At 48.2% G+C, this 27,814-nt stretch overlaps 1 protein-coding gene across 5 annotated transcripts in view; it reads left to right on the top strand.

Moving 5' to 3' along the window:
* The window catches only part of PKNOX1 (PBX/knotted 1 homeobox 1), a 394,584-nt gene that overhangs the window by 163,488 nt on the left and 203,282 nt on the right, over window positions 1–27,814 (top strand). For 4 of the 5 annotated variants that reach the window (XM_063956915.1, XM_063956916.1, XM_063956914.1 and 1 more), the window contains one exon: window positions 2,284–2,455. In XM_063956915.1, the coding sequence (XP_063812985.1) occupies window positions 2,284–2,455 (172 nt within the window). Of the gene's footprint in view, window positions 1–2,283; window positions 2,476–27,814 lie in introns of those variants that run through there. The other variant, XM_063956918.1, reaches the window with a different exon arrangement.

The following is a 27,814-nucleotide window of genomic DNA, read 5'->3' on the forward strand; positions in this document are numbered from 1 at the left end:
CCCCAGCCCGGCCCTGTGCCAGTCTCTTACTGTACTAACACCTCCAGCCCTGTAACATCCAGCCCCAGCCCGGTCCTGTGCCAGTCTCTTACTGTACTAACACCTCCAGCCCTGTAACATACAGCCCCAGCCCGGTCCTGTGCCAGTCTCTTACTGTACTAACTCCTCCTGCCCTGTAACATCCAGCCCCAGCCCGGTCCTGTGCCAGTCTCTTACTGTACTAACACCTCCAGCCCTGTAACATACAGCCCCTGCCCGGTCCTGTGCCAGTCTCTTACTGTACTAACGCCTCCTGCCCTGTAACATACAGCCCCAGCCCGGTCCTGTGCCAGTCTCTTACTGTACTAACGCCTCCAGCCCTGTAACATACAGCCCCAGCCCGGTCCTGTGCCAGTCTCTTACTGTACTAACACCTCCAGCCCTGTAACATACAGCCCCAGCCCGGCCCTGTGCCAGTCTCTTACTGTACTAACACCTCCAGCCCTGTAACATCCAGCCCCAGCCCGGTCCTGTGCCAGTCTCTTACTGTACTAACACCTCCAGCCCTGTAACGTACAGCCCCAGCCCGGTCCTGTGCCAGTCTCTTACTGTACTAACTCCTCCTGCCCTTTAACATCCAGCCCCAGGCCGGTCCTGTGCCAGTCTCTTACTGTACTAACACCTCCAGCCCTGTAACATACAGTCCCAGCCCGGTCCTGTGCCAGTCTCTTACTGTACTAACGCCTCCTGCCCTGTAACATACAGCCCCAGCCCGGTCCTGTGCCAGTCTCTTACTGTACTAACACCTCCTGCCCTGTATCATACATCCCCAGCCCGGTCCTGTGCCAGTCTCTTACTGTACTAACACCTCCAGCCCTGTAACATACAGCCCCAGCCCTGTACTGTGCCAGTCTCTTACTGTACTGACACCTCCTGTCCTGTAACATACAGCCCCAGCCCGGTCCTGTGCCAGTCTCTTACTGTACTAACACCTCCAGCCCTGTAACATATAGCCCCAGCCCGGTCCTTTGCCAGTCTCTTACTGTACTAACACCTCCAGCCCTGTAACATATAGCCCCAGCCCGGTCCTGTGCCAGTCTCTTACTGTACTAACACCACCTGCCCTGTAACATACAGCCCCAGCCCGTTCCTGTGCCAGTCTCTTACTGTACTAACGCCTCCAGCCCTGTAACATACAGCCCCAGACCGTTCCTGTGCCAGTCTCTTACTGTACTAACGCCTCCAGCCCTGTAACATACAGCCCCAGCCCGGTTCTGTGCCAGTCTCTTACTGTACTAACGCCTCCAGCCCTGTAACATATAGCCCCAGCCCGGTCCTGTGCCAGTCTCTTACTGTACTAACACCTCCAGCCCTGTAACATATAGCCCCAGCCCGGTCCTGTGCCAGTCTCTTACTGTACTAACACCACCTGCCCTGTAACATACAGCCCCAGCCCGTTCCTGTGCCAGTCTCTTACTGTACTAACGCCTCCAGCCCTGTAACATACAGCCCCAGCCCGGTCCTGTGCCAGTCTCTTACTGTACTAACGCCTCCTGCCCTGTAACATACAGCCCCAGCCCGGTCCTGTGCCAGTCTCTTACTGTACTAACACCTCCTGCCCTGTATCATACATCCCCAGCCCGGTCCTGTGCCAGTCTCTTACTGTACTAACACCTCCAGCCCTGTAACATACAGCCCCAGCCCTGTACTGTGCCAGTCTCTTACTGTACTGACACCTCCTGTCCTGTAACATACAGCCCCAGCCCGGTCCTGTGCCAGTCTCTTACTGTACTAACACCTCCAGCCCTGTAACATATAGCCCCAGCCCGGTCCTGTGCCAGTCTCTTACTGTACTAACACCACCTGCCCTGTAACATACAGCCCCAGCCCGTTCCTGTGCCAGTCTCTTACTGTACTAACACCACCTGCCCTGTAACATACAGCCCCAGACCGTTCCTGTGCCAGTCTCTTACTGTACTAACGCCTCCAGCCCTGTAACATACAGCCCCAGCCCGGTCCTGTGCCAGTCTCTTACTGTACTAACACCTCCAGCCCTGTAACATATAGCCCCAGCCCGGTCCTGTGCCAGTCTCTTACTGTACTAACACCTCCAGCCCTGTAACATATAGCCCCAGCCCGGTCCTGTGCCAGTCTCTTACTGTACTAACACCACCTGCCCTGTAACATACAGCCCCAGCCCGTTCCTGTGCCAGTCTCTTACTGTACTAACGCCTCCAGCCCTGTAACATACAGCCCCAGCCCGTTCCTGTGCCAGTCTCACCTCCTGTGTCTGTTCTGTCGTAGGCACCCGCTGTTCCCGCTTCTCGCCCTGCTCTTTGAGAAGTGTGAGGGCTGCACACAAGGATCAGAAGGAACAACCTCCGCCAGCTTTGACCTTGACATAGAAACATTTGTGAGAAGACAACATAAGGAGGGCAAGGACTTCTTCTCAGAGGACCCTGAGACGGACAGCTTGGTGTGTAGCATTACTCCCATGTATGTCATGTATCTGTAATAATATTCTGGTGCTACGGGAGGCTGGGAATCACAGTAGCGGAACATTGGAATTCCATGTCTTCTTATTTAGTCAGATGACACCTAGAGAAGGTTTGCTGGGCTTTAGCTTGGGTCCGATGGTAGAATGTGGCCGGCTGTTTTAACTTTGACATGTAGCTTTTAAGACCCAACAAAGGACGTTTAGTTAGATGGGGTCTACAGAAGCCCCTTCTATGGTCTTCATCATTACCTTATCTTTCTATGGTCTTCATCATTACCTTATCATTCTGTGGTCTTCATCATTAATGTATCATTCTGTGGTCTTGATCTGTAACTTATCATTCTGTGGTCTTCATCATTACCTTATCATTCTGTGGTCTTCATCATTTCCTTCTCATTCTATGGTCTGTATCATTACCTTATCATTCTATGGTCTTCACCATTACCTTATCATTCTATGGTCTTCACCATTACCTTATCATTCTATGGTATTCACCATTACCTTATCCTTCTATGGTCTTCATCATTACCTTATCATTCTATGGTCTTCATCATTACCTTATCATTCTATGGTCGTCATCATTACCTTATCATTCTATGGTCTTCATCATTACCTTATCATTCTATGGTCTTCATCATTACCTTATCATTCTATGGTCTTCACCATTAACGTATCATTCTATGGTCTGTATCATTGCCTTATCATTCTATGATCTTCACCATTAACGTATCATTCTATGGTCTGTATCATTGCCTTATCATTCTATGGTCTTCATCATTACCTTATCATTCTATGATCTTCATCATTACCTTATCATTCTGTGGTCTTCATCATTACCTTATCATTCTGTGGTCTGTATCATTACCTTATCATTCTATGGTCTATCATTACCTTATCATTCTATGGTCTTCGTCATTACCTTATCATTCTATGGTCTTCATCATTACCTTATCATTCTATGGTCTGTATCATTACCTTATCATTCTATGGTCTATCATTACCTTATCATTCTATGGTCTTCATCATTACCTTATCATTCTATGGTCTTCATCATTACCTTATCATTCTATGGTCTTCATCATTACCTTATCATTCTATGGTCTGTATCATTACCTTATCATTCTATGGTCTGTATCATTACCTTATCATTCTATGGCCTTCATCATTACCTTATCATTCTATGGTCTGTATCATTACCTTATCATTCTGTGGTCTTCTTCATTACCTTATCATTCTATGGTCTGTATCATTACCTTATCCTTCTATAGTCTTCATCATTACCTTATCATTCTATGGTCTTCATGATTACCTTATCATTCTATGTTCTTCATCATTACCTTATCATTCTATGGTCTTCATCATTATCTTATCATTCTTTAGTCTTCATCATTACCTTCTCATTCTATGGTCTTCATCATTACCTTATGATTCTATGGTCTTCATCATTACCTTATCATTCTGTGGTCTTCATCATTACCTTATCATTCTATGGTCTGTATCATTACCTTATCACTCTATGGTCTTCATCATTACCTTATCTCTATGGTCTTCATCATTACCTTATCTCTATGGTCTTCATCATTACCTTATCATTCTAGGGTCTTCATCATTACCTTATTATTCTATGGTCTTCATCATTACCTTATCATTCTGTAGTCTTCATCATTACCGTATCATTCTATGGTCTTCATCATTACCTTATCATTCTATGGTCTGTATCATTACCTTAACATTCTATGGTCGTCATCATTACCTTATCATTCTATGGTCTTCATCATTACCTTATCATTCTATGGTCTGTATCCTTACCTTATCATTCTATGGTCTTCATCATTACCTTATCATTCTATGTTCTTCATCATTACCTTATCATTCTATGGTCTTCATCATTACCTTATCATTCTATTGTCTTCATCATTACCTTATCATTCTATGGTCTTCATCATTACCTTCTCATTCTATGACCTTCATCATTACCTTATCATTCTATTGTCTTCATCATTACCTTATCATTCTATTGTCTTCATCATTACCTTATCATTCTATGACCTTCATCATTACCTTATCATTCTATTGTCTTCATCATTACATTATTCCAGAATCTAATTCAGCCGCGGCCCTGCACTTCTGTGTCTTATTCCCACGCTCCTTCACTCCCAGTCCAAACCCATTGCCGGCTCACAGGCAACAACAGCACAGTGGCGACATCTCAGTGCATGCTCAGGATCACCCAGTACCCCACACACCCAGCATCACCCAGTACCCCACACACCCAGCATCACCCAATACCCCACACACCCAGCATCACCCAATACCCCACACACCCAGCATCACCCAGTACCCCACACACCCAGCATCACCCAATACCCCACACACCCAGCATCACCCAGTACCCCACACACCCAGCATCACCCAGTACCCCACACACCCAGCATCACCCAGTACCCCACACACCCAGCATCACCCAGTACCCCACACACCCAGCATCACCCAATACCCCACACACCCAGCATCACCCAATACCCCACACACCTAGCATCATCCAGTACCCCACACACCCAGCATCACCCAGTACCCCACACACCTAGCATCACCCAATACCCCACACACCTAGCATCATCCAGTACCCCACACACCTAGCATCACCCAGTACCCCACACACCCAGCATCACCCAGTACCCCACACACCCAGCATCACCCAATACCCCACACACCCAGCATCACCCAGTATCCCACACACCCAGCATCACCCAGTACCCCACACACCCAGCATCACCCAGTACCCCACACACCTAGCATCACCCAATACCCCACACACCTAGCATCATCCAGTACCCCACACACCCAGCATCACCCAGTACCCCACACACCCAGCATCACCCAATACCCCACACACCCAGCATCACCCAATACCCCACACACCCAGCATCACCCGGTACCCCACACACCCAGCATCACCCAATACCCCACACACCCAGCATCACCCAGTACCCCACACACCCAGCATCACCCAGTACCCCACACACCCAGCATCACCCAATACCCCACACACCCAGCATCACCCAATACCCCACACACCCAGTACCCCACACACCCAGCATCACCCAGTACCCCACACACCCAGCATCACCCAGTACCCCACACACCCAGTACCCCACACACCCAGCATCACCCAGTACCCCACACACCTAGCATCACCCAATACCCCACACACCTAGCATCACCCAGTACCCCACACACCCAGCATCACCCAGTACCCCACACACCTAGCATCACCCAGTACCCCACACACCTAGCATCACCCAGTACCCCACACACCTAGCATCACCCAGTACCCCACACACCTAGCATCACCCAGTACCCCACACACCCAGCATCACCCAGTACCCCACACACCCAGCATCACCCAGTACCCCACACACCCAGCATCACCCAGTACCCCACACACCCAGCATTACCCAATACCCCACACACCCAGCATCACCCAGTACCCCACACACCCAGCATCACCCAGTACCCCACACACCCAGCATCACCCAGTACCCCACACACCTAGCATCACCCAATAACCCACACACCCAGCATCACCCAGTACCCCACACACCCAGCATCACCCAATACCCCACACACCCAGCATTATCATCACCCGGTACCCCACTCACCCAGCATCACCCAGTACCCCACACACCCAGCATCACCCAGCACCCCACACACCCAGCATTGTTCAGCATCACCCAGTACCCCACACACCCAGCATCACCCATTACCCTACACACCCAGCATCACCCAGTACCCCACACACCCAGCATCACCCAGTACCCCACACACCCAGCATCACCCAATACCCCACACACCCAGCATTACTCATCATCACCCGGTACCCCACTCACCCAGCATCACCCAGTACCCCACACACCCAGCATTACTCATCATCACCCGGTACCCCACTCACCCAGCATCACCCAGTACCCCACACACCCAGCATTGCTTAGCATCACCCAGTACCCCACACACCCAGCATCACCCAGTACCCCACACACCCAGCATTGCTTAGCATCACCCGGTACCCCACTCATCCAGCATCACCCAGTACCCCACACACCCAGCATCACCCAGTACCCCACACCCAGCATTGTTCAGCATCACCCAGTACCCCACACACCCAGCATCACCCAGTACCCCACACACCCAGCATCACCCAATACCCCACACACCCAGCATTACTCATCATCACCCGGTTCCCCACTCACCCAGCATCACCCAGTACCCCACACACCCAGCATTACTCATCATCACCCGGTACCCCACTCACCCAGCATCACCCAGTACCCCACACACCCAGCATTGCTTAGCATCACCCAGTACCCCACACACCCAGCATCACCCAGTACCCCACACACCCAGCATTGCTTAGCATCACCCGGTACCCCACTCACCCAGCATCACCCAGTACCCCACACACCCAGCATCACCCAGTACCCCACACACCCAGCATTGTTCAGCATCACCCAGTACCCCACACACCCAGCATCACCCAGTACCCCACACATCCAGCATCACCCAATACCCCACACACCCAGCATTACTCATCATCACCCGGTACCCCACTCACCCAGCATCACCCAGTACCCCACACACCCAGCATTACTCATCATCACCCGGTACCCCACTCACCCAGCATCACCCAGTACCCCACACACCCAGCATTGCTTAGCATCACCCAGTACCCCACACACCCAGCATCACCCAGTACCCCACACACCCAGCATTGCTTAGCATCACTTAGTACCCCACACACCCAGCATCACCCAGTACCCCACACACCCAGCATCACCCAGTACCCCACACACCCAGCATTGTTCAGCATCACCCAGTACCCCACACACCCAGCATCACCCATTACCCTACACACCCAGCATCACCCAGTACCCCACACACCCAGCATCACCCAGTACCCCACACACCCAGCATTGCTCAGCATCACCCAGTACCCCACACACCCAGCATCACCCAGTACCCCACACACCCGGCATTGCTTAGCATCACCCAGTACCCCACACACCCAGCATCACCCAGTACCCCACACACCCAGCATCACCCAGTACCCCACACACCCAGCGTTACTCATCATCACCCGGTACCCCACTCACCCAGCATCACCCAGTACCCCACACACCCAGCATTGCTCAGCATCACCCGGTACCCCACTCACCCAGCATCACCCAGTACCCCACACACCCAGCATTACTCATCATCACCCGGTACACCACTCACCCAGCATCACCCAGTACCCCACACACCCAGCATTGCTTAGCATCACCCAGTACCCCACACACCCAGCATTGCTTAGCATCACCCAGTACCCCACACACCCAGCATTGCTTAGCATCACCCAGTACCCCACACACCCAGCATCACCCAGTACCCCACACACCCAGCATTGCTCAGCATCACCCAGTACCCCACACACCCAGCATCACCCATTACCCTACACACCCAGCATCACCCAGTACCCCACACACCCAGCATCACCCAGTACCCCACACACCCAGCATTGCTCAGCATCACCCAGTACCCCACACACCCAGCATCAGCCAGTACCCCACTTACCCAGCATTGCTCAGCATCACCCAGTACCCCACACACCCAGCATCACCCAGTACCCCACACACCCAGCGTTACTCATCATCACCCGGTATCCCACTCACCCAGCATCACCCAGTACCCCACACACCCAGCATCACCCAGTACCCCACACACCCATCATTGCTCAGCATCACCCAGTACCCCACACACCCAGCATCACCCAGTACCCCACTCACCCAGCATCACCCAGTACCCCACACACCCAGCATCACCCAGTACCCCACACACCCAGCATTGCTCAGCATCACCCAGTACCCCACACACCCAGCATCACCCAGTACCCCACACACCCAGCATTACTCATCATCACCTGGTACCCCACTCACCCAGCATCACCCAGTACCCCACACACCCAGCATTACTCATCATCACCCGGTACCCCACTCACCCAGCATCACCCAGTACCCCACACACCCAGCATTGCTTAGCATCACCCAGTACCCCACACACCCAGCATCACCCAGTACCCCACACACCCAGCATTGCTCAGCATCACCCAGTACCCCACACACCCAGCATCACCCAGTACCCCACACACCCAGCATCACCCAGTACCCCACACACCCAGCATCACCCAGTACCCCACTCACCCAGCATTGCTCAGCATCACCCAGTACCTCACACACCCAGCATCACCCAGTACCCCACACACCCAGCATTGCTCAGCATCAACCAGTACCCCACACACCCAGCATCACCCAGTACCCCACACACCCAGCATCACCCAGTACCCCACACACCCAGCATCACCCAGTACCCCACTCACCCAGCATTGCTCAGCATCACCCAGTACCTCACACACCCAGCATCACCCAGTACCCCACACACCCAGCATTGCTCAGCATCACCCAGTACCCCACACACCCAGCATCACCCAGTACCCCACTCACCCAGCATCACCCAGTACCCCACACACCCAGCATTGCTCCCCATCACCCAACCTGGTACTGATCAGGCCCAACACTGTATTGCTTCCAAGATCGGGCGAGATTGGGCATATACAGTGTGGTATGGTAGTAGGTTGAATGGCACTTATACAGAGGAATATTGTCCCGAACGGGGAATAGATGATAGTATATCCCCTTGTGGATACTTCTCTGGATACAAATGTATAGGCTTTTTATAAAATGACCGTCATTCACCTTATCAATTACCCATTAATAAGGGTATGTGAAGGTCACTGTTGCTGGTGCAGTAAAATAAGCATATGAGTAAGACTTCACCCCTTATTCACAACAGAGGTATGAGGCACCAGTGTCTCGAGGTAATCCACGTAGCCAATTATAAGATACCTATTGGTATAACTGGATGTTAAGTGTTAGCTGAGACAGTAGTATGCTGTTCTCTCGTCATGCCAAACATATGGTATCGAACGGGGAATGAGAGAGGGTGAATCACCGCCTTGCAGCCTGAAAGAAGTAAGGAGAGATATCGAACACTCCATTCGTAACAGGATTCTCCTTGATGTGAAAATTCACAGTACAGGGAGTTAAACCTCCTTTCTCTTACGTCCTAGAGGATGCTGGGGGGTCCACTTTAGTACCATGGGGTATAGACGGGTCCACCAGGAGCCATTGGAACTTTAAGAGTTTGAGAGTGTGGGCTGGCTCCTCCCTCTATGCCCCTCCTACCAGACTCAGTTTAGAAAATGTGCCCAGAGGAGCCGGTCACAGCTAGGGAAGCTCTACAGAGCTTTTCTAGTAAAAGTTTTTTCTCATACGTCCTAGAGGATGCTGGGGTCCACTTCATGACCATGGGGTATAGACGGTTCCACAGGAGCCATGGGCACTTTAAGACTTTTCAAACGGTGTGAACTGACTCCTCCCTCTTTGCCCCTCCTCCAGACCTCAGTTTTAGAAATGTGCCCAGGCAGACTGGATGCACTCCAGGGGAGCTCTACTGAGTTTCTCTGAAAAGACTTATGTTAGTTTTTTTATTTTCAGGGAGAACTGTTGGCAACAGGCTCCCTGCATCGTGGGACTGAGGGGGCAGAAGCAGAACCAACTTCCTCATAGTTTCATGGCTCTGCTTCTGGCTGACAGGACACCATTAGCTCCTGAAGGGTACTGAACGCTAGCCGTGTCTAGATGCTCACTCCCACAGCGCGCCGTCACCCCCTCACAGAGCCAGAAGTCAGAAGACAGGTGAGTGTTAGAAGATGAATCTTCAATCAAGATAGTGACGGCTAAAGGTACAGCGTGGCTGGCGGGAGCGCAGCGCGCCATTGATACTCATACATACACAGGCACTGCAGGGTGCAGGGCAGGGGGGGGGGGGGACCCTGGGCAGCAAATAACCTTGTACACTGGCTAACAGGGGGCATACGATGCCAAGGCACAGCCCTACCCCCGCCAGTATAAATATAATGTGAAAAATCTCTGAAGGGAGACGCGCCATTGCCGGGGCGGAGCTTCCTCCTCAGTCAGCCAGCACACTGCTCAGCGCCATTTTCTCTCTCTCCTCAGCTGCAGAGACAACACTGGTCCTCCTCCACTACTGAATACAAGTATCAGGGTGCAAAACAAGGGGGTGCACAGTGAATTTGGTGCTTTACAGGGTGTATTTACATTATAAAAAGCGCTTGTGTCAGTGGGCATTTTGTGTTCACCGACATTGTGTACTGGCGCTGGGGTTGTGAACTGGCTGCTCCTAACTGTGTCCTTCTGACAGATTTTACTGTGGGTCTGTCCCCTATAAGTCCCAGAGTGTCTGTGGTGTGTTTGTGCACGAGTGTGACATGTCTGAGGCAGGGAGTTCTTCCCCTTTGGAAGCCATTTTAGGGACACAGGGTTGTAATGTGGTGGCGCTGCCGGCACACCAAGAGCCTGCATGGGTGAAAGAAATACGTGATAGTATGCATCATATCAATAGGAGATTACATCAATCTGAATCTCATGCTGAATGCTGGAGAAAATCTGTGGAGGATGTGATTTTCAAAGTTTCTGTTCTCCCATCCGCAGACGACCCCTCTGGGTCACATAAAAGACCGTTTGCAAATATTGTAAATACTGATACCGACACGGACTCTGATTCCTTTGAAGGGGTGTGGGTGAATCCTGAAAAGAAATTTTGCATTCCCAAAAGGATTCAGATGGCTTATCCCTTTCCTTTAGAGGACAGAAAAAAATGGGAGTCACCCCCGGTGTTAGACAGTGCCCTGTCTAGATTGACAAAGTAGGTGATTCTCCCTGCACCTGGGACGGCTTCGCTAAAGGAGCCGGCAGACCGCAAAATGGAGACTACATTAAAATCCATTTATGTTGCCAATGGTACGCTGCTCAGGCCCACAATTGCTTGCGCATGGGTGAGTTGCGCTACTGAAAAATGGTCAGACAACTTGTCATCTGAATTTGACACGATTGATAAAGATGAGATACTCCTAAAGTTAGGGAATATCAAAGACGCGGCCGCATATATGCTAGAAGCGATGAAGGTTATTGGACTCTTGGGTTCAACAGCCGCTACCATGGCAAAATCGGCAAGGCGGGCGTTGTGGATTCACCAGAGGAACGCGGATGCAGATTCCAAAAAGAATATGGAGGCTCTCCCATATAAAGGTGAGGCCTTATTTGGTGATGGGCTGGATGCATTAGTCTCAGCGGCTACCGCAGGTAAGTCAACATTTTTGCCTTATGCCCCTGCACCGGCAAAAAAGACACATCACTCTCACATGCAGTCCTTTCGGCCCAACAAATACAAAAAGGCCAAAGGTTCCCCCTTCTTTGCAGGTAGGGGAAGGGGAAAAGGAAAGAAGTCTGCAGCGTCTCCAGGATCCCAGAAGCAGAAGTCTACCCCTGCTTCTGCCAAATCTACAGCATGACGCTGGGGCTCCCTTGCGGGAGGCTGCTTGGGTGGGGGCACGTCTGAAACTGTTCAGTCAAGGTTGGATTCAATCTGGCCTGGAACCATGGGTTTTACAAATAGTGTCCCAGGGGTACAAGCTGGAGTTTCAAGACGTCCCCCCATGCCGATTTTTCAAATCGACCTAGCCAGCTTCTCTTCCAGAAAGAGAGGCAGTAACAACGGCAATTCAAAAGTTATGTCAGGATCAGGTTATAGTCCTGGTACCCTTGTCACAACAAGGAGAGGGGTTTTATTCAAGCCTCTTTGTAGTTCCGAAGTCGGACGGCTCGGTCAGACCAATTTTAAACCTAAAAGATCTGAATCTCTACTTGAAAAGGTTCAAGTTCAAAATGGAATCACTGAGGGCAGTGATTTCCAGTCTGGAGGAAGGGAACTTCATGGTGTCTGTAGACATAAAGGATGCTTACCTGCATGTTCCCATTTATCCTCGTCACCAGGCTTATCTGAGATTGGCGGTTCATGACTGCCATTACCAGTTCCAGACGTTGCCATTCGATCTCTCCACGGCGCCGAGGGTATTCACCAAGGTGATGGCAGAGATGATGGTCCTCCTTCGTCAAAAAGGAGTCAATATAATTCCTTATCTGGACGATCTCCTGATAAAGGCGAGAACCAGGGAGCAGTTGCTGCAGAACATCACACTCTCCCTCTCCATACTCCAACAACGGGTGGATCATAAATTTTCCAAAGTCTCAGTTGGAACCGATGTCCTGAAGCCAGTCTGGGTTTCGGTTCATTAGTGTATTCGCCTTCTGGGGAAGATGGTGGCCTCTTACGAGGCTCTACAGTACGGAAGGTTTCATGCTCGGTCCTTCCAACTGGATCTCCTGGACAAGTGGTCGTGATCTCATCTACACATGCACCAGAGAATACGTCTGTCGCCAAAAGCAAGGATTTCAATCCTCTGGTGGCTGCAACTACCTCACCTTCTGGAGGGCCGCGGGTTCGGGATTCAGGACTGGATCCTTCTAACCATGGATGCAAGTCTCCGGGGCTGGGGCGCAGTCACTCAGGAGGTAACCTTCCAAGGACGGTGGTCTAGCCTGGAATCCAGCCTTCCAATAAACATTCTGGAACTAAGAGCTGTCTACAAAGTTCTTCTCCAAGTGGCCCATCTTCTGCGAAATCAAGCCATTCAAGTGCAGTCGGACAATGTAACGACGGTGGCTTACATAAACCGACAGGGCAGAACGAAGAGCAGAGCTGCAATGTCAGAGGTAACAAGAATCATCCTCTGGGCAGAAAAACACGCATTGACGCTGTCAGCAATATTCATTCCGGGAGTAGACAACTGGGAAGTTGTCTTCCTCAGCAGACAAGATCTCCATTCAGGAGAGTGGGAACTCCATCCGGAGTTAACAGATCTTTGGGGTGTACCTCAAATAGACATGATAGCCTCTCGTCTCAACAAGAAGCTTCGGCGGTATTGTTCCAGGTCGAGGGACCCGCAAGCTGTGGCGGTGGACGCCCTAGTGACTCCGTGGGTGTTCCAGTCGGTGTACGTGTTTCCTCCACTTCCACTCATTCCAAGAGTTCTAAAACTCATAAGGAGAACAATAGTTCAGGCAATCCTCATTGCTCCAGACTGGCCAAGAAGGGCTTGGTTCGTGGATCTTCTGGATCTACTGCTAGAAGAGCCAAGGCCTCTTCCTCTTCAGGAGGACCTGCTGCAGCAGGGGCCGTTCGTTTATCAAGACTTACTGTGGCTACGTTTGACGGCATGGAGGTTGAACGCCAGATATTAGCTCGGAAGGGCATTCCGAACAAGGTTATTCCTACCCTGATACAGGCTAGGAAAGGGGTAACGTCTGAACATTGCCATCGTACTTGGAAAAAATATGTATCTTAGTGTGAGTCCAAGAAGTTTCCTACGGTGGAGTTTCAACTGGGATGGTTTCTCCTCTTCCTGCAAGCAGGTGTGGATATGGGCCTGAGATTGGGATCCGTAAAGGTCCAGATTTCGGCCCAATCCATTTTCTTCCAGAAACAGTTGGCTTTCCTCTGTCAGGAATCAGCGTTCAGCAGCATCTCACTTACCACTCACTTACCGGAGGTCACGGCCCCAGTTGCGGCTGCATGAATGCACTGTCCGCGAGTGTCATAACTAATGTCGCAGAGTACCCCTGAACCACATCTCTTGGCTCCTGTTTCTGCTGGTCAGTCTCCTGCAGCCCACAGCCCACTGTGCTCCACCTAACCAGTACTATATTTTGGTAAATTACTGGTTTCAGCCAGCAGCCTGGAGTACACAGTGGTTCTAGTTAACAGCATTAACTCCCGGTGCACTACTGAGTTCAGCCAGCAATCAGCAGTGCATTGCAGAATTACTCTCCTGATGAATCATTAGCTCCAGCTAATTCTCAGCTGATCGGAACACCCAATCCAGCGGGGTGTGTTCTCAGAGTTCAACATCCAATCATCACAAAGCAAGGGGTATAAGTTCCAGTCGGTGGCTCAGTCTCATCGCCTCGGACAACGAGTCACATTTGGTGTGTCAAGTTCTCCTGGTTCCTGTGTTCCTGTGTTCCTGTCTCCAGTGATTCTTTTCATCATTTCATTCATCACTCTGCAATTCTCCTGTTTGCTTCAGACTCCAGCCACAGCCTGCCACAGCTCATCAGCAGTAAGAGACTTTCCTCAGGTGTTTGTTTCATAGCCTAACCTGTGCACCTTGTTAATACATACCATCTTGTGCAAGCTTGCTGCATTGGGACTGTCTCCTGCCTGGGTCTTGTGTAGTTCTAAGAACTTGAGTTAGATACAGAGACTGTGTTCTATCCAAGTAATACCGGAGTTCTGTTTACAAATCCGTTTGCATCCAGTTACCAAGTTACTCTACGTTTATGTTACCAGAGACTTTATTCTGCTTAAAACCATTTGCATTGAGTCACCAAATTATCTTCAATATATATTTGTGTTGCCAGAGACTTTTTGATTATTACCTTGGATTCAGTTACCACTTATTATTTCATCTTTGTTACTGCCAGTTCTAAGTTATCATCCATTGCTATATCATTACTCTGTGACCTTTGTGTTTAATAAACATCAGCGCATATGCGCAGGACTTCTATGCAGCCTCCACGTTTCAGACATCATTCCAACACTGACCCACTAGTGCCCCCTCCGGGGACAGACAAAACCAGAGTCCTGACACCCTTCCTGAGGTTCAGACTTTTCTGAAAGGGGTTCTGCACATCCAGCCTCCCTTTGTGCTGCCTACGGCGCCCTGGGATCTTAACGTGGTGTTACAGTTCCTCCAATCGGATTAGCTCGAACCTCTACCGGAGGTTGAGGTCAAGTTTCTCACGTGGATGGCTGTCACTTTGTTGGCCTTAGGTTCTGCTAGACGTGTGCCGGAGTTGGGGGCTTTATCTTGTAAGAGCTCCTACTTGATCTTCAATGAAGATAGAGCTGAGTTCCGAACTCGTTAGCAGGTCCTTCCGAAGGTTGTGTCGGCATTTCATATCAACCAACCTATTGTGGTGCCAGTTGCTACTAACTCCTCATTTTCATCAAAGTCCTTGGATGTTGTAAGGGCTCTGAAAATCTATGTGAAGAGAACGGCTCGTCACAGAAAATCGGAGTCTCTGTTTGTCCTGTATGATCCCAAGAAACTTGGGTGTCCAGATTCTAAGCAGACGATCTCTCGCTGGATCAGGTTCACTATCCAGCATGCGTATTCTATGGCAGGACTGCCGTGTCCAAAATCTGTTAAGGCCCATTCAACTCGTAAGGTGGGGTCTTCCTGGGCGGCTTCCCGGGGTGTCTCGGCATTGCAACTTTGCCGAGCGGCTACTTGGTCTGGGTCGAACACGTTTGCAAAGTTCTACAAGTTAGATACTGTGGCCTCTGAGGACCTAAAATTTGGTCAATTAGTTCTGCAGGAGCCTCCGCGCTCTCCCTCCCGTTCTGGAAGCTTTGGTACATCCCCATTGTACTAATGTGGACCCCAGCATCCTCTAGGACGTAAGAGAAAATAGGATTTTAATTACCTACCAGTAAATCCTTTTCTCGTAGTTCTTAGAGGATACTGGGCGCCCGCCCAGCTCTTTGTGATCCTGCAGTGGTTCAGTACTGCTTAGTTCTTGGTTACGTACTGTTTTGTTATTTAGTTAAGTGATCTTTTCAGCCGTTGCTGTTGTTTCCAGCTAGTTAGCTTGTTTTGCCTTGTATGTGTGAGCTGGTGTGACTCTCACCACTATCTGTGTAATTCCTTCTCTTGAAGTTGTCCGTCTCCTCGGGCACAGTTTCTAGACTGAGTCTGGTAGGAGGGGCATAGAGGGAGGAGCCAGCCCACACTCTCAAACTCTTAAAGTGCCAATGGCTCCTAGTGGACCTGTCTATACCCCATGGTACTAATGTGGACCCCAGCATCCTCTACGGACTACGAGAAAAGGATTTACCAGCAGGCAATTAAAATCCTATTTACTCCTATAGCGTATGATAATATCAAGAAAGGAAGGAAAGGGAAAGAAAGAAAACATACAAAGAAACTTCCCAGTGTGTATATAGGAATACAGGTTGAGTATCCCTTATCCAAAATGCTTGGGACCAGAGGTATTTTGGATATGGGATTTTTCTGTATTTTGGAATAATTGCGTACCATAATGAGATATCATGGTGATGGGACCTAAATCTAAGCACAGAATGCATTTATGTTACATATACACCTTATACACACAGCCGGAAGGTCATTTTAGCCAATATTTTTTGTAACTTTGTGCATTAAACAAAGTGTGTCTACATTCACACAATTCATTTAGGTTTCATATACACCTTATACACACAGCCTGAAGGTCATTTAATACAATATTTTTAATAACTTTGTGTATTAAACAAAGTTTGTGTACACTGAGCCATCAAAAAACAAAGTTTTCACTATCTCAATCTCAGTCAAAAAAGTCCGTATTTCGGAATATTCCGTATTTCGGAATATTTGGATAAGGGATACTCAACTTGTATATGCTTGTTTTCAATTGCAAAGTTAAAGAGAAGGATAAGTTTCCCTGTTTGTCCATTTTCAATTGTAAGCTGCTAAGGAAACACTGTTATATAGATAAGTATCATAACTTCATTGTATCTAACGTTAGCCAAAACACATTACCTTTCAGTATTGAAATTTTGTGGCGAGTATCAACGACACATTACCATAAGCAGTGACTGGTGGTATGCAGGAGTCAGGGCAGTGTCTGCCGTCCCCTTGTAAGAGAACGTGCCCCCGCATTGGTGATTACTTATGTTTAATCTCTGCTAATTTGAATTTTGAAGCGTCACCAATGAAGTAAAAAATGTGCCTGGGAGATCACAGACCTGCGCTGGTCGCCAGTTCACTTCCTAGCCACAACGTAAATAAAATCAGAGGTACCATACCATGTGAAAGTCGTACTCCCCTACTCGCCGTTCGTAGCCGTCCGGCGTCCCAGGAGAGGAATAAAATTGGTGGTACCGTACAATATTGGTGGCATTATGAGAGATCCTTCCTCGCCTCCTCGCCCGGCATCTCGGGTGAGGATAAGGTGGCTGAGCGGGTCTGTGTCCTGCTGGCTCCGGCGGTCACATGCGTGCTCTCTCCGTGACTGCGTTTACTCCTCCCGACGTACGGCAGCGTGAACTACAAGTTGCCTCCGTCCAGATTATGAGAGGCCTGGCCTTTCATAGCTCTCTTGGGGCGATTATAAATATATTCAGTGCATGCCCTTAAGGTCCCGGGCTTATGTAAGTATACTGCAAGACTGCAGATTAAATCATTATATATCTTATCACTAATCAGTGACCTTATCACAAAGTTTTATCTCTGTATCGGCTATAAGACAAGAATATATCCTGAGGGGCAGTTGCCCCTTGATACAATGATAAAATACAGAACAAAGGATAAGGAGAAAAAGAGGACACGTGGGAGTTACTCTCAAGTCTATATCATTCCTAAGGGACCAAATAATCCTAGAATACGTCCTGATGTAGGTGAAGGAATAGAAACGGGAAGGAATTCCCTCTACAGCCAATCATCCTATAAGAGTTTATCCAACTAAGGGCACCCATCAATAAAGATGGTGGGAAGAAGAAATAGGAGCAGCGGGTAATAGCTGAAGGGGAGTGTCAGTTTCTAATGTAATAGACTATGGAGTATCCCTCCTTCATTGTGGTAAGCTTCTAGTGTTACATTGTGGTAAGCATCTGGGTTAGGTCAGGTTGTGGTAAGCATCTAGTGTTACATTGTGGTGAGCATCTGGGATAGGTTAGGTTGTGGTAAGCTTCTAGTGTTACATTGTGGTAAGCATCTGGGCTAGGTCAGGTTGTGGTAAGCTTCTAGTGTTACATTGTGGTAAGCATCTGGGTTAGGTCAGGTTGTGGTAAGCTTCTAGTGTTACATTGTGGTGACATCTGGGATAGGTCAGGTTGTGGTAAGCTTCTAGTGTTACATTGTGGTGACATCTGGGTTAGGTCAGGTTGTGGTAAGCGTCTAGTGTTACATTGTGGTAACCATCTGGGCTAGGTCAGGTTGTGGTAAGCTTCTAGTGTTACATTGTGGTAAGCATCTGGGTTAGGTCAGGTTGTGGTAAGCTTCTAGTGTTACATTGTGGTGACATCTGGGTTAGGTCAGGTTGTGGTAAGCTTCTAGTGTTACATTGTGGTGAGCATCTGGGCTAGGTCAGGTTGTGGTAAGCGTCTAGTGTTACACTGTGGTAAGCATCTGGGCTAGGTCAGGTTGTGGTAAGCGTGTAGTGTTACACTGTGGTAAGCATCTGGGTTAGGTCAGGTTGTGGTAAGCGTCTAGTGTTACACTGTGGTAAGCATCTGGGTTAGGTCAGGTTGTGGTAAGCTTCTAGTGTTACACTGTGGTAACCATCTCGGATAGGTCAGGTTGTGGTAAGCTTCTAGTGTTACACTGTGGTAACCATCTGGGTTAGGTCAGGTTGTGGTAAGCTTCTAGTGTTACATTGTGGTAACCATCTGGGCTAGGTCAGGTTGTGATAAGCGTCTAGTGTTACACTGTGGTAACCATCTGGGATAGGTCAGGTTGTGGTAAGCTTCTAGTGTTACATTGTGGTAACCATCTGGGCTAGGTCAGGTTGTGGTAAGCTTCTAGTGTTACATTGTGGTAACCATCTGGGTTAGGTCAGGTTGTGGTAAGCGTCTAGTGTTACACTGTGGTAACCATCTGGGTTAGGTCAGTTTGTGATAAGCGTCTAGTGTTACACTGTGGTAACCATCTGGGTTAGGTCAGGTTGTGATAAGCGTCTAGTGTTACACTGTGGTAAGCATCTGGGCTAGGTCAGGTTGTGGTAAGCGTCTAGTGTTACACTGTGGTAAGCATCTGGGTTAGGTCAGGTTGTGGTAAGCTTCTAGTGTTACATTGTGGTGACATCTGGGTTAGGTCAGGTTGTGGTAAGCGTCTAGTGTTACACTGTGGTAAGCATCTGGGTTAGGTCAGGTTGTGGTAAGCTTCTAGTGTTACATTGTGGTAACCATCTGGGTTAGGTCAGGTTGTGGTAAGCGTCTAGTGTTACACTGTGGTAACCATCTGGGTTAGGTCAGTTTGTGATAAGCGTCTAGTGTTACACTGTGGTAACCATCTGGGTTAGGTCAGGTTGTGATAAACGTCTAGTGTTACACTGTGGTAAGCATCTGGGTTAGGTCAGGTTGTGGTAAGCGTCTAGTGTTACATTGTGGTGAGCATCTGGGCTAGGTCAGGTTGTGGTAAGCTTCTAGTGTTACATTGTGGTGAGCATCTGGGCTAGGTCAGGTTGTGGTAAGCGTCTAGTGTTACACTGTGGTAAGCATCTGGGTTAGGTCAGGTTGTGGTAAGCTTCTAGTGTTACATTGTGGTAACCATCTGGGTTAGGTCAGGTTGTGGTAAGCGTCTAGTGTTACACTGTGGTAACCATCTGGGTTAGGTCAGGTTGTGATAAGCGTCTAGTGTTACACTGTGGTAACCATCTGGGTTAGGTCAGGTTGTGGTAAGCTTCTAGTGTTACATTGTGGTAACCATCTGGGTTAGGTCAGGTTGTGGTAAGCGTCTAGTGTTACATTGTGGTAAGCATCTGGGTTAGGTCAGGGTGTGGTAAGCTTCTAGTGTTTCATTGTGGTAAGCATCTGGGCTAGGTCAGGTTGTGGTAAGCGTCTAGTGTTACACTGTGGTAAGCATCTGGGTTAGGTCAGGTTGTGGTAAGCTTCTAGTGTTACATTGTGGTAAGCATCTGGGTTAGGTCAGGTTGTGGTAAACTTCTAGTGTTACATTGTGGTAACCATCTGGGCTAGGTCAGGTTGTGGTAAGCTTCTAGTGTTACATTGTGGTAAGCATCTGGGCTAGGTCAGGTTGTGGTAAGCGTCTAGTGTTACACTGTGGTAACCATCTGGGTTAGGTCAGGTTGTGATAAGCGTCTAGTGTTACACTGTGGTAACCATCTGGGTTAGGTCAGGTTGTGGTAAGCTTCTAGTGTTACATTGTGGTAACCATCTGGGTTAGGTCAGGTTGTGGTAAGCGTCTAGTGTTACATTGTGGTAAGCATCTGGGTTAGGTCAGGGTGTGGTAAGCTTCTAGTGTTTCATTGTGGTAAGCATCTGGGCTAGGTCAGGTTGTGGTAAGCGTCTAGTGTTACACTGTGGTAAGCATCTGGGTTAGGTCAGGTTGTGGTAAGCTTCTAGTGTTACATTGTGGTAAGTATCTGGGTTAGGTCAGGTTGTGGTAAACTTCTAGTGTTACATTGTGGTAACCATCTGGGCTAGGTCAGGTTGTGGTAAGCTTCTAGTGTTACATTGTGGTAAGCATCTGGGCTAGGTCAGGTTGTGGTAAGCGTCTAGTGTTACACTGTGGTAAGCATCTGGGTTAGGTCAGGTTGTGGTAAGCTTCTAGTGTTACATTGTGGTAACCATCTGGGTTAGGTCAGGTTGTGGTAAGCTTCTAGTGTTACATTGTGGTAAGCATCTGGGTTAGGTCAGGTTGTGGTAAGCTTCTAGTGTTACATTGTGGTAACCATCTGGGTTAGGTCAGGTTGTGGTAAGCTTCTAGTGTTACATTGTGGTGACATCTGGGATAGGTCAGGTTGTGGTAAGCTTCTAGTGTTACATTGTGGTAAGCATCTGGGTTAGGTCAGGTTGTGGTAAGCGTCTAGTGTTACATTGTAGTAAGCATCTGGGTTAGGTCAGGTTGTGATAAGCGTCTAGTGTTACACTGTGGTAACCATCTGGGTTAGGTCAGGTTGTGATAAGCGTCTAGTGTTACACTGTGGTAAGCATCTGGGCTAGGTCAGGTTGTGGTAAGCTTCTAGTGTTACATTGTGGTGAGCATCTGGGCTAGGTCAGGTTGTGGTAAGCGTCTAGTGTTACACTGTGGTAAGCATCTGGGTTAGGTCAGGTTGTGGTAAGCTTCTAGTGTTACATTGTGGTAACCATCTGGGTTAGGTCAGGTTGTGGTAAGCGTCTAGTGTTACACTGTGGTAACCATCTGGGTTAGGTCAGGTTGTGGTAAGCTTCTAGTGTTACATTGTGGTAAGCATCTGGGTTAGGTCAGGTTGTGGTAAGCTTCTAGTGTTACATTGTGGTAACCATCTGGGCTAGGTCAGGTTGTGGTAAGCTTCTAGTGTTACATTGTGGTAAGCATCTGGGCTAGGTCAGGTTGTGGTAAGCTTCTAGTGTTACATTGTGGTAAGCATCTGGGCTAGGTCAGGTTGTGATAAGCGTCTAGTGTTACACTGTGGTAAGCATCTGGGTTAGGTCAGGTTGTGGTAAGCTTCTAGTGTTACATTGTGGTAACCATCTGGGTTAGGTCAGGTTGTGGTAAGCTTCTAGTGTTACATTGTGGTAAGCATCTGGGTTAGGCCAGGTTGTGGTAAGCTTCTAGTGTTACATTGTGGTAACCATCTGGGTTAGGTCAGGTTGTGGTAAGCTTCTAGTGTTACATTGTGGTGACATCTGGGATAGGTCAGGTTGTGGTAAGCTTCTAGTGTTACATTGTGGTAAGCATCTGGGATAGGTCAGGTTGTGGTAAGCTTCTAGTGTTACATTGTGGTAAGCATCTGGGTTAGGTCAGGTTGTGGTAAGCGTCTAGTGTTACATTGTAGTAAGCATCTGGGTTAGGTCAGGTTGTGGTAAGCGTCTAGTGTTACATTGTAGTAAGCATCTGGGTTAGGTCAGGTTGTGGTAAGCTTCTAGTGTTACATTGTGGTAAGCATCTGGATTAGGTCAGGTTGTGGTAAGCGTGTAGTGTTACATTGTAGTAAGCATCTGGGTTAGGTCAGGTTGTGGTAAGCGTCTAGTGTTACATTGTAGTAAGCATCTGGGTTAGGTCAGGTTGGTAAGCTTCTAGTGTTACATTGTGGTGACATCTGGGATAGGTCAGGTTGTGGTAAGCTTCTAGTGTTACATTGTGGTAAGCATCTGGGATAGGTCAGGTTGTGGTAAGCTTCTAGTGTTACATTGTGGTAAGCATCTGGGCTAGGTCAGGTTGTGGTAAGCTTCTAGTGTTACATTGTGGTAAGCATCTGGGTTAGGTCAGGTTGTGGTAAGCTTCTAGTGTTACATTGTAGTAAGCATCTAGGTTAGGTCAGGGTGTGGTAAGCTTCTAGTGTTACATTGTAGTAAGCATCGGGGCTAGGTCAGGTTGTGGTAAGCTTCTAGTGTTACATTGTGGTAACCATCTGGGATAGGTCAGGTTGTGGTAAGCTTCTAGTGTTACATTGTGGTAAGCATCTGGGCTGGGTCAGGTTGTGGTAAGCTTCTAGTGTTACATTGTGGTAACCATCTGGGATAGGTCAGGTTGTGGTAAGCTTCTAGTGTTACATTGTGGTAACCATCTGGGTTAGGTCAGGGTGTGGTAAGCTTCTAGTGTTACATTGTGGTAAGCATCTGGGCTGGGTCAGGTTGTGGTAAGCTTCTATTGTTACCTTGTGTTAACCATCTGGGATAGGTCAGGTTGTGGTAAGCTTCTAGTGTTACATTGTGGTAACCATCTGGGTTAGGTCAGGTTGTGGTAAGCTTCTAGTGTTACATTGTGGTAAGCATCTGGGCTAGGTCAGGTTGTGGTAAGCTTCTAGTGTTACATTGTGGTAAGCATCTGGGTTAGGTCAGGTTGTGGTAAGCTTCTAGTGTTACATTGTGGTAAGCATCTGGGTTAGGTCAGGTTGTGGTAAGCTACTAGTGTTACATTGTGGTAAGTGCCTGGGTTAGATCAGGTTGTGGTAAGCTTCTAGTGTTACATTGTGATAAGCATCTCTGTTAGGTCAGGTTGTGGTAAGCTTCTAGTGTTAGGTTGTGGTAAATGTCTGGGTTAGGTCAGGTTCTGTTAAGCTTTTAGTGTTACATTGTGGTAACCATCTGGGTTAGGTCAAGGTGTGGTAAGCTTCTAGTGTTACATTGTAGTAAGCATCTGGGTTAGGTCAGGTTGTGGTAAGCTTCTAGTGTTACATTGTGGTAAGCATCTGGGCTGGGTCAGGTTGTGGTAAGCTTCTAGTGTTACATTGTGGTAACCATCTGGGATAGGTCAGGTTGTGGTAAGCTTCTAGTGTTACATTGTGGTAACCATCTGGGTTAGGTCAGGTTGTGGTAAGCTTCTAGTGTTACATTGTGGTAACCATCTGGGTTAGGTCAGGGTGTGGTAAGCTTCTAGTGTTACATTGTGGTAAGCATCTGGGCTGGGTCAGGTTGTGGTAAGCTTCTATTGTTACCTTGTGTTAACCATCTGGGATAGGTCAGGTTGTGGTAAGCTTCTAGTGTTACATTGTGGTAACCATCTGGGTTAGGTCAGGTTGTGGTAAGCTTCTAGTGTTACATTATGGTAAGTGTCTGGGCTAGGTCAGGTTGTGGTAAGCTTCTAGGGTTACATTGTGATAAGCGCCTGGGTTAGTATAGGTTGTGGTAAGCTTCTAGTGTTAGGTTGTGGTAAATGTCTGGGTTAGGTCAGGTCGTGGTAAGCTTTTAGTGTTACATTGTGGTAAGCATCTAGGTTAGGTCAGGTTGTGGGAAGCTTCTAGTGTTATATTGTGGTAAGCATCTGGGTTAGGTCAGGTCGTGGTAAGCTTCTAGTGTTACATTGTGGTGAGCGTCTGCGTTAGGTCAGGTTGTGATAAGCTTCTAGTGTTACATTGTGGTAAGCATCTGGGCTAGGTCAGGTTGTGGTAAGCGTCTAGTGTTACACTGTGGTAAGCATCTGGGTTAGGTCAGGTTGTGGTAAGCTTCTAGTGTTACATTGTGGTAACCATCTGGGTTAGGTCAGGTTGTGGTAAGCTTCTAGTGTTACATTGTGGTAAGCATCTGGGTTAGGTCAGGTTGTGGTAAGCTTCTAGTGTTACATTGTGGTAACCATCTGGGTTAGGTCAGGTTGTGGTAAGCTTCTAGTGTTACATTGTGGTGACATCTGGGATAGGTCAGGTTGTGGTAAGCTTCTAGTGTTACATTGTGGTAAGCATCTGGGTTAGGTCAGGTTGTGGTAAGCGTCTAGTGTTACATTGTAGTAAGCATCTGGGTTAGGTCAGGTTGTGATAAGCGTCTAGTGTTACACTGTGGTAACCATCTGGGTTAGGTCAGGTTGTGATAAGCGTCTAGTGTTACACTGTGGTAAGCATCTGGGCTAGGTCAGGTTGTGGTAAGCTTCTAGTGTTACATTGTGGTGAGCATCTGGGCTAGGTCAGGTTGTGGTAAGCGTCTAGTGTTACACTGTGGTAAGCATCTGGGTTAGGTCAGGTTGTGGTAAGCTTCTAGTGTTACATTGTGGTAACCATCTGGGTTAGGTCAGGTTGTGGTAAGCGTCTAGTGTTACACTGTGGTAACCATCTGGGTTAGGTCAGGTTGTGGTAAGCTTCTAGTGTTACATTGTGGTAAGCATCTGGGTTAGGTCAGGTTGTGGTAAGCTTCTAGTGTTACATTGTGGTAACCATCTGGGCTAGGTCAGGTTGTGGTAAGCTTCTAGTGTTACATTGTGGTAAGCATCTGGGCTAGGTCAGGTTGTGGTAAGCTTCTAGTGTTACATTGTGGTAAGCATCTGGGCTAGGTCAGGTTGTGGTAAGCGTCTAGTGTTACACTGTGGTAAGCATCTGGGTTAGGTCAGGTTGTGGTAAGCTTCTAGTGTTACATTGTGGTAACCATCTGGGTTAGGTCAGGTTGTGGTAAGCTTCTAGTGTTACATTGTGGTAAGCATCTGGGTTAGGCCAGGTTGTGGTAAGCTTCTAGTGTTACATTGTGGTAACCATCTGGGTTAGGTCAGGTTGTGGTAAGCTTCTAGTGTTACATTGTGGTGACATCTGGGATAGGTCAGGTTGTGGTAAGCTTCTAGTGTTACATTGTGGTAAGCATCTGGGTTAGGTCAGGTTGTGGTAAGCGTCTAGTGTTACATTGTAGTAAGCATCTGGGTTAGGTCAGGTTGTGATAAGCGTCTAGTGTTACACTGTGGTAACCATCTGGGTTAGGTCAGGTTGTGATAAGCGTCTAGTGTTACACTGTGGTAAGCATCTGGGCTAGGTCAGGTTGTGGTAAGCTTCTAGTGTTACATTGTGGTGAGCATCTGGGCTAGGTCAGGTTGTGGTAAGCGTCTAGTGTTACACTGTGGTAAGCATCTGGGTTAGGTCAGGTTGTGGTAAGCTTCTAGTGTTACATTGTGGTAACCATCTGGGTTAGGTCAGGTTGTGGTAAGCTTCTAGTGTTACATTGTGGTAAGCATCTGGGCTGGGTCAGGTTGTGGTAAGCTTCTAGTGTTACATTGTGGTAACCATCTGGGATAGGTCAGGTTGTGGTAAGCTTCTAGTGTTACATTGTGGTAACCATCTGGGTTAGGTCAGGTTGTGGTAAGCTTCTAGTGTTACATTGTGGTAACCATCTGGGTTAGGTCAGGGTGTGGTAAGCTTCTAGTGTTACATTGTGGTAAGCATCTGGGCTGGGTCAGGTTGTGGTAAGCTTCTATTGTTACCTTGTGTTAACCATCTGGGATAGGTCAGGTTGTGGTAAGCTTCTAGTGTTACATTGTGGTAACCATCTGGGTTAGGTCAGGTTGTGGTAAGCTTCTAGTGTTACATTATGGTAAGTGTCTGGGCTAGGTCAGGTTGTGGTAAGCTTCTAGGGTTACATTGTGATAAGCGCCTGGGTTAGTATAGGTTGTGGTAAGCTTCTAGTGTTAGGTTGTGGTAAATGTCTGGGTTAGGTCAGGTCGTGGTAAGCTTTTAGTGTTACATTGTGGTAAGCATCTAGGTTAGGTCAGGTTGTGGGAAGCTTCTAGTGTTATATTGTGGTAAGCATCTGGGTTAGGTCAGGTCGTGGTAAGCTTCTAGTGTTACATTGTGGTGAGCGTCTGCGTTAGGTCAGGTTGTGATAAGCTTCTAGTGTTACATTGTGGTAAGCATCTGGGCTAGGTCAGGTTGTGGTAAGCGTCTAGTGTTACACTGTGGTAAGCATCTGGGTTAGGTCAGGTTGTGGTAAGCTTCTAGTGTTACATTGTGGTAACCATCTGGGTTAGGTCAGGTTGTGGTAAGCTTCTAGTGTTACATTGTGGTAAGCATCTGGGTTAGGTCAGGTTGTGGTAAGCTTCTAGTGTTACATTGTGGTAACCATCTGGGTTAGGTCAGGTTGTGGTAAGCTTCTAGTGTTACATTGTGGTGACATCTGGGATAGGTCAGGTTGTGGTAAGCTTCTAGTGTTACATTGTGGTAAGCATCTGGGTTAGGTCAGGTTGTGGTAAGCGTCTAGTGTTACATTGTAGTAAGCATCTGGGTTAGGTCAGGTTGTGATAAGCGTCTAGTGTTACACTGTGGTAACCATCTGGGTTAGGTCAGGTTGTGATAAGCGTCTAGTGTTACACTGTGGTAAGCATCTGGGCTAGGTCAGGTTGTGGTAAGCTTCTAGTGTTACATTGTGGTGAGCATCTGGGCTAGGTCAGGTTGTGGTAAGCGTCTAGTGTTACACTGTGGTAAGCATCTGGGTTAGGTCAGGTTGTGGTAAGCTTCTAGTGTTACATTGTGGTAACCATCTGGGTTAGGTCAGGTTGTGGTAAGCGTCTAGTGTTACACTGTGGTAACCATCTGGGTTAGGTCAGGTTGTGGTAAGCTTCTAGTGTTACATTGTGGTAAGCATCTGGGTTAGGTCAGGTTGTGGTAAGCTTCTAGTGTTACATTGTGGTAACCATCTGGGCTAGGTCAGGTTGTGGTAAGCTTCTAGTGTTACATTGTGGTAAGCATCTGGGCTAGGTCAGGTTGTGGTAAGCTTCTAGTGTTACATTGTGGTAAGCATCTGGGCTAGGTCAGGTTGTGGTAAGCGTCTAGTGTTACACTGTGGTAAGCATCTGGGTTAGGTCAGGTTGTGGTAAGCTTCTAGTGTTACATTGTGGTAACCATCTGGGTTAGGTCAGGTTGTGGTAAGCTTCTAGTGTTACATTGTGGTAAGCATCTGGGTTAGGCCAGGTTGTGGTAAGCTTCTAGTGTTACATTGTGGTAACCATCTGGGTTAGGTCAGGTTGTGGTAAGCTTCTAGTGTTACATTGTGGTGACATCTGGGATAGGTCAGGTTGTGGTAAGCTTCTAGTGTTACATTGTGGTAAGCATCTGGGATAGGTCAGGTTGTGGTAAGCTTCTAGTGTTACATTGTGGTAAGCATCTGGGTTAGGTCAGGTTGTGGTAAGCGTCTAGTGTTACATTGTAGTAAGCATCTGGGTTAGGTCAGGTTGTGGTAAGCGTCTAGTGTTACATTGTAGTAAGCATCTGGGTTAGGTCAGGTTGTGGTAAGCTTCTAGTGTTACATTGTGGTAAGCATCTGGATTAGGTCAGGTTGTGGTAAGCGTGTAGTGTTACATTGTAGTAAGCATCTGGGTTAGGTCAGGTTGTGGTAAGCGTCTAGTGTTACATTGTAGTA

Source organism: Pseudophryne corroboree, chromosome 2 (assembly GCF_028390025.1).
Source record: "Pseudophryne corroboree isolate aPseCor3 chromosome 2, aPseCor3.hap2, whole genome shotgun sequence".
Classification (NCBI taxonomy): Eukaryota; Metazoa; Chordata; class Amphibia; order Anura; family Myobatrachidae; genus Pseudophryne; species Pseudophryne corroboree.